At 42.8% G+C, this 18,137-nt stretch overlaps 1 protein-coding gene across 23 annotated transcripts in view; it reads right to left on the reverse strand.

Moving 5' to 3' along the window:
• Positions 1-18,137, reverse strand: part of ANKS1B (ankyrin repeat and sterile alpha motif domain containing 1B) — a 771,828-nt gene that overhangs the window by 66,028 nt on the left and 687,663 nt on the right. For 21 of the 23 annotated variants that reach the window (XM_065561011.1, XM_065561005.1, XM_065561000.1 and 18 more), the window contains 2 exons: positions 7,662-7,769; positions 3,819-3,998 (listed from right to left, as the gene is read on the reverse strand). In XM_065561011.1, coding sequence (XP_065417083.1) covers positions 3,819-3,998; positions 7,662-7,769 — 288 coding nt within the window. The remainder of the gene's footprint in view (positions 1-3,818; positions 3,999-7,661; positions 7,770-18,137) is intronic. The other 2 variants (XM_065560929.1, XM_024099637.3) reach the window with 1 other exon arrangement.

Consider the following 18,137-nt stretch of genomic DNA (forward strand, 5'->3'; position numbering starts at 1 on the left):
TTTTAAATTTTAAATTAAGGCTCAAAATAGGCTTACCAGAAAGTTACAAAATCAAATAAAGTTGAGAAAAGAGCTAAAGTGAACAGTGTGACAGAGCCATGTACTCTTTTTAGTAAGCTATAAATCTATAAACTGTCATTCATCCAGCAGCCTCTCTTCAATGTAAGCTAAAATGTGCCCATTAAATATGTGATGAAAAATGAATCTAAAAAATCCTTCAAAATTACAGCACTGAGGATTTGATCCTGTCGTCCTTATGTACATGAATCTCTCTATGATGGAGTATATATCCCTTGAATGGAACCTGGCAGAGAAAGGGTTAAGGGAAAAAAGAAATATGCAAACTAGCCCCAGTAACATGTGGTAGAATAAAAAAGGACTTGTCTGTGAGAAGTACTCTAGCTGGGGGCAGGATGCTTTCAATAACTGCTTGCGAAGAAGTCAGTCTGGCACAAACCGAAGGAACCTACAAATGTTTGGATCAGAAGAGAATGCTAGATACAACAAAGTCTAGTGTGTCCATGCTTAGGACTGAATGCTTTACTTTCAAGAGGAATTTTTGGGAGAGACTAAAGATCTCGAACAGCCTTTCACTAGGAGTATCAGGGACAACAGACTAACCAGTATTAAAATTGATCGTAATAAATTTATGAATGGCTTACATAATGGATTTGCCTATGATAGCAGGAGACTGTACTTGATGACCCAGGAGGTCCCTTCCATAAATTTAGAATTTATGTTTCTAAATAAAGTTCATTTCAGCAAAGCATTTGGGACACATGTCAAGATGATGAGAAAAAAAACTCAATTAATATGTCTATTTTGAGACGAGATTGGCTGAGCAAAGCCCAGTTTAACCTCTTAAAAGCATGACTCGGACAAACTGAGGATGATCACCACATGGAGTCATTGATATTCCCGTTGAAGTCAATGGGAGTTCTGCATACACCAGTACCACAGAACCGAATGCAGAGCTAGCAGAGAATCCATGCAGATTTGAGTACAAATGCTAACACAGCCACCACTCTAAGCTGTGATTTCATTCTGAATCTATCTTTTTTCATTTGGTATCTGAAGAAATCCTGAAGGATGACTAGTCCTAGTTTTTCACTGAGAAAGTGAGAGAGAAGGGGCAGAAGGGCATTCACTGGGTACCAACTCCCAGGAAAAAAAATAACACTTAAGTGGTTTTTCAAATGCATTGAAGCAGGAGAGGTACTAAATGCCCTGTTCTCTCTTTGGATAGGAGGCACATATGATGGCCTCTCCAGAAAAGCAAATTTATTTTTTCCTGAAAAATCCCTATGTATCTGAGGAAGGGATGTTTCAGACCTCGCTGAAGGATCAGGACGTTAAGACAGGAAGAGAGGAAAGTGAAAAGGAGGCAGGCTGGGCTGCTAAAATGGTACATAAAAAAAACCAAAAACATTAGAGACTGAAAGAGGAAGAGGGGAGTGTGAACCAAGTGATAAAATGTGCACAAATCAGTCAACTCAACCATAAATAATGAGATATTTCATATCCAAACATCCAAGTTTTGTGACCTTCAAAGAAGTATTTTACAGTAGGTAAAGTGGTTAAGTAGGTACAGGGATAAATGTCCCCCCCCGTCACACACACATGGACTTCAGTCAAACTTCAGCTCACGGTGAAAGCCTAGCAGATTTTTGTTTGAAAGCAAGCTTGCACACCGGGCAACTTTCCCCAGTTTCTGGATTAGAATGAGAGCCCTAATTCAGTAGGATAAAATGATACAACAGCCAAGTTTTTCTTTGAAAAAAAAATCTAATTTCACTTTCCTAGAAATGTTTGCCTTAACAAATGGAATTCATCAACTGCTCTTGGATTCCCAGGTAGCAGATGGGTTTCATTTTTCATTTACATTTTTAATTGCTTTTTCTCTACACACATTTAACAAAGAGATTGCAGCCTTTTCTCGATGATGTAGATCGTAACACAGTTATTTGCACAGTCTTTGCCACTTTAAGGTTGAACTACTGAAATACGCTCTACTTTGGGCTATGCTTGAAGACTACTTGGAAGCTTCACACAGAGCAGAATGTAGCAGCCTGCCTGCTTAGTGAAGTGAACTGTTCATGTTACAAATGTGCTCCATGAACTGCACTGGCTTCCCATCTGTTTTTGGGTGCAATTCCAAGTTTTATTTTTGATCTACACTGCAAAGCATTGCATGATTTAGGACTTGGTATCTTTCTCCCTATGCACAAAGAGCAGCAGAGATCATCCTGAGGCACTTTTGCCGATAGCTTAACTTTATTGACCTTTAGAGTGGTACAAGACACATCTTTTTGGTCAAGCATATGCTTGATTTAAAATCATCAGTACATTATTTCTGGTTGATTGAAGGAGTACAGGGAAGGGGGCTGGTTTATGCTGTCTTTTGTGGACAGTTTGATTTAATGTCGAGATGCATTTAGTGCTACGGTGATGGGCACATAAGTCATTATATAAATAAATTACAAACCTTTTAAGTATGTCCAAATAAACCTCAAGATTACAAAGTTCCTTAGAAAAGGGCAGGCACACTCAGTACAGGAAGCAGTCACACCCCTCATTAGTTTCCCTTCAAACCTGTTTGTCTTTTCTATCATGTTTGTCTTTTCTATAGTGAGGTTCTGCTAGCTCATTTTTACCTGGGTCGCTCTCTCAGCCAGTGCTAGGAATTGGCACCTTTTCATGAAAAGGAGAGGTGAAACTAATGTCTTCTGATACTGATGAAAACACAGCCTAAAATGGAGTTTCCTATCAGGAGCTTGTACATCTGTCTGTATAGAACAGGCAGGGCAATACAATGGAACCACAAGGAACCGCTTATAGGAGGACTCTCAGAGAGCACGAGCTACTCCTAAACTCTGCTCTAAGACCCGTCAACAAGGATGGGATAGAGTCAGCAAAGAACAACCTATTCAGCTCTGCCAGATCCCACAGGCATGTCAGCAGCACCTGGACTGCTATCAGAAAATCTGCATTAAGTTTCCCCATGAAGGGAAACTTTTAAACAGGACAGGGATGCCTTTAACATCAAGTGATGACTTCTTGAGCAAGAGCCTAGCAATTACTTGTTTAAGGCTAGTCAATATTTTGGCCTCCTGGAAGGTCAGACAGGAGAGTGTGGATCCATTTTACAGGGATCTGCCCAGAACAAGCAGACTGCAAGATCTGGGCCTAGATCTTTTTCTATGTCCTATTCTAACTTATTTCTCTATAAGTGAAGTTGTTTTCCAGAATTTCTTTCCTTACTACTGTCAAGTATCAGGGGGTAGCCATGTTAAGGTGCCACTGGACTCTTTAAGGTGCCACCAGACTCCTCGTTGTTTTCCTTACTACTATGTATTTCTTTCTTTAAACAAAACAAAACAAAATGGTTCAGTACTATGAGTTTAAAAATGTAGGTCCTGATCCTGCAAAAGACTCATTCATAAGATTAACTCCTTGCAGGCTTGTGAGCTTCATTTTTATGGGTATTTAGATGCCTAAAGATGCAAATAGGCACCTAGTGTGATTTTCAAATGCACATAGGCATTTACCTGTATTTAGGGGAATCTCAATATATTTAAAAATCTGTATAAAATGAAATACACACACACACTTTTGAAAAAAATATATATACATATATATGTGCAAAAACTAATCTAGTTTAGGATTCAGAAACCTGGCATACACTGCTTTGAAACTAAAAAACAACAAAAATGGATACTGCATTTGCTGATTTGGATTTGGCCCCAATATCTGAATATGCAGCAATGACTAGATTTAATTCTTTGATCAACAGCATGAGGACAGCTTTTTAACCTTACCTGTGCCATCTGCCTCTCCAGTTTTGACCGGGGAATATCTTCAAAATAGCTTTCATTTCTTCTTCTCCTCGCATCCCCCTGCATGATAATGTGAGGAACGTCTAGGGAGCCACCAGTAGTGTAAGTGCTTTGGCTAAGTGAGGGAGACAACTGAGGAGGAGTATGGTTACCGCTGGGTTCCTAGATAGAAATGGAAAATGTAGCATGGTAGAATACCATTTTTATGTCTTCAAGCAACCTGTTTAAAACTATATTTGAACGATTGTCAGTACAAAATTTAGGAGCTTTTCCTGAAGAAAGAATTTATCATGAGTGAATGCTATATTGTATTAGATTGTGACGTGCCCTACACAACTTGTAGAAGGCAGTAATGCACCCTTATTTTCCTCACGGCCTCCCCGCATCACCGGTTTGTGAGCAGGCTCCATGGAGACACTATTCCTCCTGTGTAGGTGGAAGATGATGGAGGTGGGCAGCGCGGAAGGGGAAGAAATCTGCTACTGGTATAGGCTGGCAGAAAATTACGTCCCCATTTCCCAACTCTGAGTCAAGTCCTCTCCCAGAGCTGCTGCTGGGAAGATGCAGCTACACGCCAGCCCTCGTCAGGGTCCAGGTAAAGGCATGATTGATGCCTGAACTATTTGTAAGGGGCAGTATACTGCCACTTTGGAGCAGCAAGGTGATTTGTACTCCAGTAATGTCTCCCTTTGCTGGGAGAGAAAATGAGTGTGCAGAGATATAAGATACATATTTTACTTACAATTGTAATGGCCCTGCAGAATACAGTTTATATGGGGATATTAGAGAGAGAAACAGAACACAGATTACAACTCCAAGAGCTCCAGAAAACATCAGTGTATCAGTATCTAGCCAAACTGTTTGTGTGTAACAGATGCAGGACACTGTGGCCTTGCCTACACTGGAATAGTTTGGGAGTTGCATCCAACAACACACCATACATCCAAACACAGAATTGCAAACATTAGTGCCCAGGTGTTCATATTACCAGCAACGTTCCACTTGCTAGTAGGAAAGCTAACAGCATGCTCTCTACCACCATGTCAATCTGCACGGGTGCTGTACTAGTAGGGACTGCAAGCACTAGCATAGCAATTGCACTGGATCAATTTTTCCTCCCATGTCTCTCTCACAATGCTCTAGTCACTTCTTAAGTGGACTCTGATCAATTTTCTGGACTCTGCTGTAGGGTCAAGTTCTCAAGAAGCCCTCACCTGCACAACTGGGCAGCACACCTTCCGTCTCCATGTGTGTACCCCTGTTTGCCAGCATCCACTTTGTGTGATCATCAAATTTCAGTGTTAGCTTCCCAAGCTGCTTTTGAATCACATCTCAAAAGAAGCTTTCGTGCAAGGATACCTAAAGCTGGCCTGAGGTTCACAGGAGTGCTTGTCCAGATCCGGGGTGACCAGGAGATACAGTTACAGATGAACCTCACTATCAGGAACAGTCTGGTTTCTGACTAGGTGTTGAGCAGATGGCCCAGTTTGGTATCACATGCACCAGGAAACAGTGACAGGAGATAATTTTCTTAGATTAAGTTCTTTGGAGCAAGGAATGTGCCAGTTTGTGTGTTTGTGTGTATGAACCATAACTATAATAGAAGTATTTAATATTAAACAACAATGGGCCTAAAGGTACCATACAACAATGCCGAGATGCAAATGGCTGCTCTGGCGCAGGGAGGAAAACCTACCTCTTATTGTTTTAGAGGAATAATTAAAGTGGATTCTTGGTGCAGTTTTCCACAGAGCCAAACTAGATTGTGGATCGCATCAACGCACCCTATTTCAAGCTGCTGAGAGACCAGGAGGAGAGTAAGGAGGCCTGGGGTGGTCTAATATGGTTGGTTGCTCTTCCAATGGAAGATTTCTGGTCATAGATAAGAGTAATAATCTCCGCATTTCATACTGTATCTTTGTTACTTTTGCTTTAATATTTACCAATGTTTTCTTCATTAAAAAAAATAACTTTTAAAGCTACCGTAGGAACTTAGAAAAACTGAAGTGGTGGTATGAGGCTATTAGCCCACCTAAGACTTATACTGACATCCTTTTAGGAACAATCCTCACAGAAAAAATGGTTCTTTCAATGTGCTAGACACAAACAGATCTTCCTAAAGAAGCAGAAATACATCTCACCATATCCAAACTATTCTTCAGCTTGAAATAAAATTATTAGTGCATATTATAAGGTAAACACTACCCTATGTTTTTGTTTGAGTATTTCTATGGTACAGTATCCTCAGTTATTGAAGGAGTAGAAAATCTTAATCCAAACTCATGTCCTTTCCTTTAGGACTCCCAGTGAAGAAAACTGTACATTAAGTGATGAATAATATTTAGTTACTGTCTGCATTAGTAATTCTAGCTGTTGGGCAGTGAAATATTTTTCCTCACGCTGATTACATGAGGAGGAGATCTAGTGTACTTTTCACTGTACCCTGAGAATGCACAATGCCGCTAGTAACATAGTATATTAAAGCTTTTCCACCAGCAGAAGAGGAAACATCCCCACCTATAGAAATAGTTTTCCAGTCCAATGCATTGAAACCACTGAATGAGAGTGTGCTACTTTCAGCCATTGGCCATTTCTTTTTTATTTTAGCACTTGCAGTGTGCCAGGAGACCATTCACACAACAAACCAAGATATAAAATGTAACTAAAAATATCTATATTTGAGCAATTCTCTAGGGCAGAACATCATGAACTGAAAGACACTTTCGCTAGCACAATATTAAAAAACAGGTTATAGATTTCTAAATCCAAGCATTTGTATATAGCTTTTGAGACTAAAAAGGGTAAAAACAGGGAGGTCATAGAATCTATAATTTTCTGTTAAAATAAGATTATAAAAGGCAGCAGCAGCTCCCACTCTAGTTTTACCTTCTCCTCCTAACGCCAGGAAATACAACTAGAGAGCACATTATGCCCGACAACTAGAAATCCATTCCAGAATGAAATTCCAATCAGAGGAGCAGTCACCATGGAAATACTCAAATCAAATCTACTCAAACAGGGAAGAACTGAATGAAAATGTCATAGTAAAAGGTGCTAATGAACATGAACTACCTTGACCACAACACAGTAAAGACGGGGTCCCCAGACCATAACGTAATAAGAATAATAGATATCAAGAAAGCAAAATTTCTGGGATTAGAAATCTAGTGAATTTATTGCAATGGGAGGAATATAAAAATCAGTGAATGTGGAAAATCCTAAAAGGCATCATGACTAGGCTTGCAGGATTGGGGTTATTAAAGGAAACTGAGTAAGACAAGTAACTTTAGATACCCAGAAACACCTTGATATCTATACATGTTTATCTCACTGATTTCAGTTAGCTCTGTGTAACTAAGGCCTGGTCTACACTGGGGGGGAGGGCGGGAGAGGCCAGCTAAGTCGGTCTAAGTTACGCAGCTTCAGCTACGAAAATAGCGTAGCTGAAGTCGACATACTTAGAGCTACTTACCGCAGTGTCTTCACTGCGGTAGGTCGACTCCCCCGTCAACTCTGCATACGCTTCTTGCTCCGGTGGAGTTCCGGAGTTGACGGGAGAGCGCTCATCAGTCGATTTATCGCGTCTTCACTAGACTCGATAAATTGACTCCCGCTGGATTGATCGCTCTGGAGGTAAGTGTAGACATGCCCTAAAGCACAGACTTGCACTACAGAGCAGCAAACAAAAAGGAAAGTGATAAAACTCATTCTATATGCATAGATACTAAGTGACAATTCTTTGTGTTTTCAGGGTTTTTTTTTTAAATATGATTTTTTTAAAACAATTGCTGACTTTACAAGATACCAAATTTGCTAGGAACTTACCCTGAGGGTTATTGACCTAGGTGGTTTCTGAGGAGGGTCTTCGTGAAGCCTGTCTCCCAGAGATGCCAAAATACGTTTCCTGTGGCCAACCAAGCTGATTTTTAAAACCTGAAAAAAAATACAAGCTCAGGTAAGAACATTCATTAAAATCATTAAACAAAGAACCAGTCAGAAACAAACACCTTTTCTATATACTTTTTAACAGGTAAGTACTCTGCATTGGTCAAGTGGAAAGAAATCGAGAGAGAGAGCAGTGGAAGGTGTACAAAGATTAGCAGAGTGGGTTACAGGTCAGAGAGGAGGATGCAGAGAGTAAAAGGAGGCGAGAATGATATAGAATGGGGGGAAAAGCAAGGCAGGTACAGTTATGGAAAGCGAAGACAGGTAAAGCAGCAGAGTAGGGAGGAGAGAGAAATCAAAGTAGGGGGAGGGGAAAGAATTACAGATTGAATTCCAGATGGAACAGCAGTAACAGAAAAAAGGAAAAAAATAAAACCAGTAAGAAAAGACTGGGACAGAAAATGTAGGAATGCAGACAAGAGTGAGCAATGGAGAATAAAGGAGCAACTGAAATGGAGGAATGGTGGTGCTAGAAAAGTGGAGAGTGGCCAGACTAATGGTTAGAGGAAAAGGGGAGAGGAAAGAAATGAGAGAGGGAGGAAGTGAACAGCAAATAGAAAAGTTGGTACTTCTATAACTTTCCACCATAGGATTCTCAGAAGCAATCTCAGACTCCACACACAGAGTCAGCAACATCCTCAGGCAGGATGTGCACATAAGAAACACAGATTTGATTCCCCCCAATCCTGGTCAGACCCCGTCCTCCTCTAGACAGAAATAAAAACCCTCTCCACAGCAAGACAAAAAACAACTATCCAAGTGGACTGACCAAAAACATTTGGACTTGCCAAATTCTAAAACTTAATTTATAAAAAACGATAGCTGATCAAGAGTTGAATAATTACTGAGTCACTACAACTCCCTAACTACTTCTATTGATGCTCTAGCATCAAAGCAAGATCTCTCTCTCTCTCACCTCCCTCCTCCCTCCCACCCCCGGTTGTTGGAAATATGGCTGGGGGCTGAAGGAGGGTGTAAGAAAACTTGAGCATCAGTGGCAGAAAATAAAGTCTGATACAAAGAATTTCTACAAATCTATGCCAATGAGCTAGGAGGCAGAGATCCAACCTCTGCTCTGTCATAGATGTGGCAAAATCACACCTTTGCAGAATCCTTCCAGGCTTCAAATTGCTTCCTTTCTTCCTGAACACATCACCTTCCATTGTGGGACCACTACTAATAGAAACTGTCAACACTGACATGGATGCAGGGGATTTCTCTTTCACACTAAAACAGGCAATGGCCCAGACAGTATTGAGAAACCATTCTTCGACCCTAGTGATCTCCCAAACTACTGCCTGGTCTCTTGCATCCCTTTTCTAAGCAAGCTGATCAAGAAGTCAGCAACCTCTCAGCAACCAATATCTTAGATCCCACTCAATCTGGTGTCAGAACAGGGCATAGTACAGAGACATCGATTGTTGCTTTGGTAGTTGACCTCCTCCTGTCCACAAACAGGGGAACTACATTTACACTCAGCCTGCTGGTCCTGTCTGTGCTATTTCATATTGTTGAGAATCTAACAGTCTGGTTGCCTGCAGCTACAGAGGCCACTGGAAACACCACAAAACCTTCTGTTCAGATTGAACCCTGAGGATCACTGTGAGTAGCTGTTCCTCCACAGCAGGCCGCCCTGCAGAGTCCCACAAGCTTGTTATCTTCATATTCAAGATATATAGGAAGACATTAGGAAAGCCAGTGAGACAACACAGGCTGAAACGCCAGCGGTATGCAGGAGACACTAAAGTCTCCATCCACTTTACATCAAATGTAAACAGGACCAAGATGGGTGAGGTCCAGAGGACCACAGAAGGGCAAACATGGAACCTATCTTTAAAAAGGAGAACAAAGAGGACCCAGGAAACTATAGATCAATCAGCCTAACTTCAATACCTGGAAAGATACTGGAACAAATTATTTAAGAATCAATTTGCAAGCACCTAGAGGATAATGGTATCATAAGTAATAACCAACACGGATTTTCAAGAACTCATGCCTAACCACCCTAATTTCCTTCCAGGGTTTTTGGCCTAATGGATGGGGGAGGGGGAAAAGCTGTAGATGTGATATATGTTGATTTTAGTAAGCTTTTTGACACAATCCCACATGATATTCTCGAAGGCAAATGAGGGAAAAGTAGGTCTAGATGAAATTACTATAAAACGGGTGCACAACTGGTTGAAAGACCCTACTCAAAGAGTAGCTATCAGTGGTTCACTGTCAAACTGGGAGGGCGTATCTACAAAGGTTCTGCAGGGATCTGTTCTGGGTCTAGTACTATTTAGTATTTTCATTAATGACTTGAATAACAGAGTGAAGAGTATGCTTATAAAATTTGTGGATGACGACAAACTGGGAGGGGTTGCTGGCACTTTGGAGGACAGGATTAGAAATCAAAACAATCTTGACAAATTGGAGAATTGGTTTGAAATCAACAAGATGAGATTCAATAAAGACAAGTGCAAAATACCACACTTAGGGGTGAAAAAAATCAAATGCACAACTACAAAATAACTGGCTAGGCTGTACTATGCCTAAAAGGGATCTGGGGGTTATAGTGGATCACACATGGAATATGAGCCAACAATGTGATGCAGTTATGAAAAAGGCAAATATTCTGGGGTATATTAACACTACTAGTCTATGTAAAATCCAGGAGATAATTGTCCCGTGCTACTTGGCATTGGTGAGGCCTCTGCTGGAGTACTGTGTCCCATTTTGGGGACCACACTTGAAGAATTATGTGGATAAATTGGAGTGCCAGAGGAGAGCAACATAAATGATAAATGGCATAGAAAATTTGACCTATAAGGAAAGGTTAAAAAAAACTGGCACATTTATTCTTGACAAAAGGCTGGGGAGGGATCTGATAACAACCTTCAAATATGCTGAGGACTTCTCTAAAGAAGACTGTGTTCTCCATGTCCACTGAAGGTGGGACAAGAAGCAAGATGTAATCGGCCCTATCTTCAGCAATTCTGTCACAGGTGAAAGTCATGGACAGGTCGCAGGCAAGAAACATAAATTAATGGAAGCCCGCAACCTGTCCCTGACTTTTACTAAAAATATGCTGGGGGCAGAGGGAGGGGGGACAAACAAAGCGCTGCTGTGCTTGTAGCTGTTCCAGCCCCACTGCTGGTCCTGCAGCAGGGGCTGACTACTGCTGCTCCAGCCCCAGGGGGGGCTGAGCCAACCTCAGCCACTGCTCTGGCAGGCAGAGGACCGCTGCTCCAGCAGCCCCAGGGCTGGTTCCCAACCAGCTGTCCCCACCAACCCTGGGGCTGGCCGCTGGTCAGCTGTTCCCACCAGCTGCTGCTCCAGCCCTGCCCCAGAAGTCACGGGGGTCACGAAATCCATGACAGAATTGTAGCCTTAACTACAATGGTAGTATAATGGAACAGGCTTCCAAGGGAGGTTGTGGAATCCCTGTCCATTGGAGGTTTTTCAGAACAGATCAAACAAAGACCTTTCAGGGATGGTCTAGGTCAGTGGTGGACAACCTATGGCCTGCGCTGCTTCCCACAGCTCCCATTGGCTGGGAATGGCCAACCGCAGCCACTGGGAGCTGCAGGGGGCCGTGCCTGAGGACAGTCAATGTAAACCAACTGTCTCACAGTCCGCCAGCGGATTATCCTGATAGGCCATGTGTGGCCCGCGGGTTGTCCACCACTGGTCTAGGTATACTTGGTCCTACCTCAGTGTGTGTGTGACGGGGGTGGTGGGGTGGTGGTAGATTAGATGACGTCTCGAGATTTCTTACAGCCCTACATTTCTACGATTACCATCTTTCTCAATATCTAGCCATAAGCAGCACCTGGAGGAACTGCTGCTTGTTAAAGCCCAGCCAAGGCATTAGTCGGGTGATGCTGGTAGAAAGAGAGAACATCTTCCATTACTGAGGGCATTTGCCCTCAGACTGTTAAGTCACTGTGCAGCCTTGGGGTCTTTTTGAACTCCTCAAAGCTTTGAATGCTCAGTTATCAATGGCAGGGAAAAAAGCCCATCTTATACTTGTTAGTTGCTTGAAGATTGGGCCCCATCACATCAGTCCTTGCCAAAGTAATATACACATTCATGACCTTCATATTTGATCACTACATCTCATATCTAGGAATGAGATGAAAACATCCCAAAACACTCACATTGGTACAAAAAGGTAGCAGATCATTTGTTTAGCACAACAGATCACTCTGAACACATAACTCCAGAGCTCTGGTCTCTTTGCTGACTCCCAATTGAATGAAGAGTCCAGTTCAAAGTCTCTGTCTCGATATTCAAAGCTTTGCATGGGCTTGGCCCTAGCAATCTGAGAAATTGCCTCTCCCCCCATGACTAGTGAAACTGATGACTAAGAAGCATTAGCAGGATCGCTAATTAATAAATCAGACTTGTGTGTCACTTGCTCTTCATGCAACTGATGAACACCGTGACAGGGGAGGAATGAGTCCCTGGAATTTTGCAGGACAGGGCTCTGGAGGGGGGTCTCCAATTGATTATGCTCTTTTGAAAAAAGTGGGCTTAATCTGAAAACTGCACAGATCTCAGAATACCAGGAACACCGTATAACCTGTATCACCTTTTGTTCTTTCACAAAAAGTGGATCTTACCATGAATCTGGATGTGGAAGGGTTTGAAGATGCACCTTACAGAAATGTATCATATTTGGCCAATAGGAAAATCTAATCACAGTTCAGGGACTAATCACTTTGTTAATGAAAGATGCTTTGTTTTTGGTCTCAAAATGCACAATGGCTCCCTCGTAATTGTCTTACCTGGAGGTTCATTGATCATCTTCCCAATAGGAAATGTCATTATCTGAAGCCCTTATACATTTGAGTTATAAGAAGAGAGTTCAACAGATAATCTCAAAAATTGTTCTGTGATAGATGATCCCCGACAGTATTTAGCAAAAATATCAAATATCAGAAATATGGGTCAATGGCATGTAATGGGAATGAGGCCTAGGACAGCATAATATTACAAGCATCCTAATGTTTAATACCAAAAGGTCGTAAGAGACTTGCACTTACTTGGTGCACACAGCAATCTAGTGCTCCATCAATATTTTCAAAATCAGGTAACACTGATAGGTAAATATTGAATTCTACAGTCAATTAATAGCATCGATATAATTGTTATGCAATTTAGTATTATGCAGTAAAGATTGTAGTATATTTCATACATGGCAGCGAAACGAGTTTTTGCAGTTTGGCTGTGATAAATCATATAGATTGTGTCATGACGCTGCTACAATAGCTTAAGGCAGTGGTTCCCAAACTTGTTCTGCCGCTTGTGCAGAGAAAGCTCCTGGAGGGCCAGGCCGGTTTGTTTATCTGCCGCATCCGCAGGTTTGGCGGATCGCAGCTCCCAGTGGCCGCGGTTCGCTGCCCCATGCCAATGGGAGCTGCTAGAAGTGGTGCGGGCCAAGGGATGTACTGGCCGTGATTGGCTGAACCTGCGGACGTGGCAGGTAAACAAACCGGCCCGCCAGGGGCTTTCCCTGCACAAGCGGCGGAACAAGTTTGGGAACCACTGGCTTAAGGCATTAAGATAGGGTAAATTTCGTATCAGAGACAAAAAAGCATGTGTGTGATATGCCTCTCACTTTGCCAACAAACATGATACATGCCACAAAAGAGTGCAAGCCCATATCACATTTTTGGATTAAGCATAACTTCCATTGTAGTGAGTTTACTTATATTCGGTGGAGTAATACAATTGCAAGAAGAGTGGAGCAAGTTATTTGTCAAAAGAAAAAATGTAGGCAAAGAGATAAAGTAATATTATATTTATGTCTCCATATTCTCCATTCATTCCACTAGGGAATGTTACAAATTCACAAAATATGACTACAACATTTTGCATTTGGATTTTTGATTTAGCTGACAGATGTGAAAACACACACACACACACACACACACACACACACACACACACACACACACACCCACACCCACACACACACACACACAATAACTCCCTGGTGACTACATACATACAGATGCTGGAAAAGGAAAAGTTACGTCTGCTAAAGTTGGCATAAACTTACACAATCATTTTTTGGGGGGACTATAAAGGCTAACAGAATTCAAGAAAACAAATCCTGAAAAATTATGAACTCTGGTGAATATTATGTAAGGACAGTTTAATAGAGCTGTCAGTGTGCCTGAAGCACCCCACCTTGTTAGCAGAAATTGATCCTGCTGGAAAAGGGATAAGTGGGTTCTGCTGAGTCACTGAAGCAAGTAGCTCCTTACCCCAGGCAGATCTAAGATAGGTGGGAGCATTTCTCTAGAGACGGTGAAGTTAGGATCTGGGCTGGGCAGTCCTGAATTAGAAACCCTAAGAGCAGCCAATCCTTGGTAGAGGGCTTGAGCGGAATATTATGTTACTTTTAATTTCTTTATTAACAAATCCTCACCCTAGAAAGGGGGTTGGTTTTTTATTCTAGATAGTGTGTTGACTTGGTTTTGGAGTGCTTTGGAACAGGCACCTACTTGGAACAGGGCAGCAGTACTAACAGCCATGCCTGTGTAAGAAGGCTGGGTACTGACTCAGTCAGGAGGCAACAGCACCCCGATGCCATTGAGCTGGGAGCAGTACAAGAAAGTAAATAGAGCTCAGAGTAGTACTAACATTTTACTAGTGGCATAATCAGTTCCTCCAGAATTGAAGCTTCATTTAATTAAAAAATGTTTCTAAGGCCTTTGGGTTGTGAAGGAAAACTTGTAAATATGAACCAATCAGGTCTTGTCTTCCTGAGCCTGCAGGTAAACATCTGAAATGTTAATTGAAATTCAACACTGTTAACTATTTTATTGCTGATCACTTTAGGTGAAACCATAAGCTTTCTTGGATTGTGTGCAGATAGTAAATTGAGTATCACCATTTCTCCCCCCCTCACAGCGTGGCTCCTAGTTGGATAATACCAAACACCACCAGAATTAAATGTCCAGAGCCCCCATATACTACAGCAATGGGTGCTTTAGAAATGCATGCGTAAGGCTATGATTCTTGTGAAAAGAAAGAATCCAGGGAACAAGAATCAGCCAGTGTGGAGTCATGAGGGTCTTAAAAGGAGACCTGGAAATGTAAAAATGAATTGGATTTCAATCCACACCTACACCCAGAGAATCAGTTTTGTAGTTGAAGGCCTGTAGAAATGATTCCTCCCCTACTTCTCCTCTGCAGATGCTCTTACTCAGCTGGGTGATGGGTACAGGGTTTGGTATGATAAAGATTTGGAAAATTTAAACATCTATAAATTGCACAGCCTGGATAGCAGAACTCCTGTTATAAGCGCACCTCCAAGCAAAATATCTAGATCATTTGCCAGATATGATCATCTTATGGTATGAGATCATATTAAGTATGGATACAAACTGTGTTACAACATTCTACCACAGCACTGGAGCTGATAAGAAAAAGATCTGCCAAACCCTGAAACTAAGGCCTTGACCACACTGGGACTTGTACAGTAATTTGTATTTGGATCTATTTTCAAATATAGTTAAAACAGTGTTTGGTTGTAACTGCTCGTGACAAACCTGAGTCATCTTTGTAAGCCATTAGAGCATTAAGCTATAGCAGTTTCTGAATGTGTGTGATAACCTGATATACACAGTGGAACTTTATGCACTTAAAAGTATTAAAATATATTTTACATTTTTAAAATTTAAAGCATTTATATTCCTCCAGTGTGTTTTTTTAAATACATTTTAAAACATTAGAGCACAGGATTCATGTCATAACAGGGTCTGACAAGGCAGTAGTAATAAAACAGCAGAGTCTTTCCTGAGGAAAAATTGAAAGAAACAGAAGTACAGCAGTCCTGCTAGTGCACACATCCATCTTTCCTGATCTATAATTTACCCCAAAAAATTGGCCGTAGGCTGAAAGTTGGTATCCATTACATGGGGCAAATCACTTCCATTTTATTGGCAAATAAATATGGCTGAACCGTTAAATTTTGAACAACGGTTACTGTACATATATATGTAAACTGCAACACTGATACAATTACACTGAGCCTCACTGCTCTGTCCTGCTGAGAAACTTGCTGCAGGGTGGTACAGGTGCAGGAAAAAACAGATATTCGCTTTGCAAGATTTCTTGCGAGGCATTCCTTTCTCAAGGGCATGTGGTCTGAGGCCCCTAGGGTTTGCATGGAGTGAGGTGTCTCAACCCCAGGGATCCTAGGAATTGGTGAAGAAGGGACCCGCTAGATTGGGGTGGACAAACTATGGCCCATGGGCCAGATCCGGCCTGTCAAGGCTTTGGATTCAGCCTGCAGGATTTGCACCCCTGTGGTGCCGCGGGCCCCTGGCTGCTCCCGTAAGCAGCCGGCACCATGTCCCTGCAGCCCCTGGGGGAGGGGGAGGGCTCCGTGCGCTGCCCTTGCCTGCAAGCACCACCACCCACAGGTCCCACTGGCCGGGAACGGGGAACTGTGGCTAATGGGAGCTTTGGGGCAGGTACCCGCAGGCGAGGGCAGCACACGGAGCCCTCTGCTCCCCCTCCTTCAGGGGCCGCAGGGACGTGATGCCGGCTGTTTCCGGGATTGGCGCGGGGCCAGGCAGGCAGGCAGGCAGGGAGCCCACCAGCCCCACTGCATGCCACTGCTGCTCCAGGTAAGCGGCGCTGGGCTGGAGCCTGCACCCCGAACCCCTCCTGCACCCTGCACCCCAACCCCCTGCCCTGAGCCCTCTGCTACACCCCACACCCCTCCTGCTCTGAGCCCCCTCCTGCACCCTGCATCCCTCCTGCTCCCCAACCCTCTGCCCTGAGCCCCCTCCTGCACCCCAACCCCCCTGCCCTGAACCCCCTCCTGCACCCCGCATCCCTCCTGCACCCCGCACCCTTTCTGCACCCAACCCCCTGCCCTGAGCCCCCTCATACACCCTGCACCCCTCCTGCACCCCAACCCCTTGCCCTGAGCCCCCTCGTACATCGCACACCCCTCCTGCACCCCAACCCCTTGCCCTGAGCCCCTTCCTGCACACCGCACCCCTCCCACACTGCACACTCCTTACCGCACCCCAACCCCCTGCCCCAGCCCTACATTCGTGGCCCTGCATGCAATTTCCCCACCCAGATGTGGCCGTTGGACCAAAAAGTTTGCCCACCCCTGCGCTAGATCCATGGAAGCAGGAGTTGTCTACAATGGATACCTGCCCCTCCATGATACTCTGCTGGGCCTCTCTTCCTCTTAGAAGTATGGTGGCATTGAAAATCAATCATGGCCATGTAGGTGCCATGCTGTCATCAGCTGAGTGCTCCTGTAGCTCCGCAGGAACAGCCACAGACAATGAACATTCATACAGCTCCATGCTGTGCTAACTCCTAGCCACCTTTTTACCCAGAAATCCAGGCAGCCTGCAGGGGATAGTACTGTAGAGTGGTTAGTTCCTTATTCTTCCCCATCCTAAACACAACCCTTGCCCCAAAACATCAGCGGATCGTTTGCATGCAGTAGAAGGATCCTTGGTGTGCATGAACGATGTATGCATTCAAAAAAGGAATACTCCGGTCTGCTGTTATCTTGAGGTAAAAGAGCTGTTGAAACACAGCTGGACACAACAAGATAATATTTCTGGTTGCCCTTGTTTCAGCGGAAGTCACTACTTCCATCTACATCAAGCTGGTGAGAGACTGGCTTATAAATGATACAGAGTATGTGTCATTATTCTACTGTACATATTAACCATTTGGAAACAGATGTCAAGTTGTCTTGGTGACAACAACATTCCACAAAGACAGATGGTTGTCTAATAAATTCTGTTTCTATAAGTCAGTCATGAAGAAGAGAGATAAATAATCTACCTGGAAAAATAAGGCTGAAGTATAACTCAGCTGCAGAACTGCATTCTAAGGGTTCTGATGGGCCAATAGGCCTATGTCTTCTTTAAGTATTGGAATTATGCGTCCTGATTCTGGTCTCATCTGTGCTGGTGTAAATTAGAAATAAATCCACTGAAGCCAACTGAGTTACACTGTTGTAAAACTGGTGTAATGCAAGATCAGATTCAGGCATCTTATGTTTGTTTATTTAAGCATTATCCTGTATCACTGAAGTTACTGGGAGTTTGGTTATTGACTTCAATAGAAAATCTTTGATATACACTCTGGGCCCCATCCTGCCACCAACCTGATTTCAAAATTCTCATTAACTTCAGTGGTAGGATCAGATGTGTCTTAAGAAAATATATTAGATTGTAAGCTCTTCATGTTATTGAGTTCTATATAAAAATAATAATACTGATTTTGTGCTTGTAACTGACGATCTTTAATGTTCCAACTGAAAATTATTAGTTTCATTTCTTTATCATGGTCGTCTCCTAATTTCTATTAAATTAG

This window comes from Chrysemys picta, chromosome 1, assembly GCF_011386835.1.
Source record: "Chrysemys picta bellii isolate R12L10 chromosome 1, ASM1138683v2, whole genome shotgun sequence".
Lineage (NCBI taxonomy): Eukaryota > Metazoa > Chordata > Testudines > Emydidae > Chrysemys > Chrysemys picta.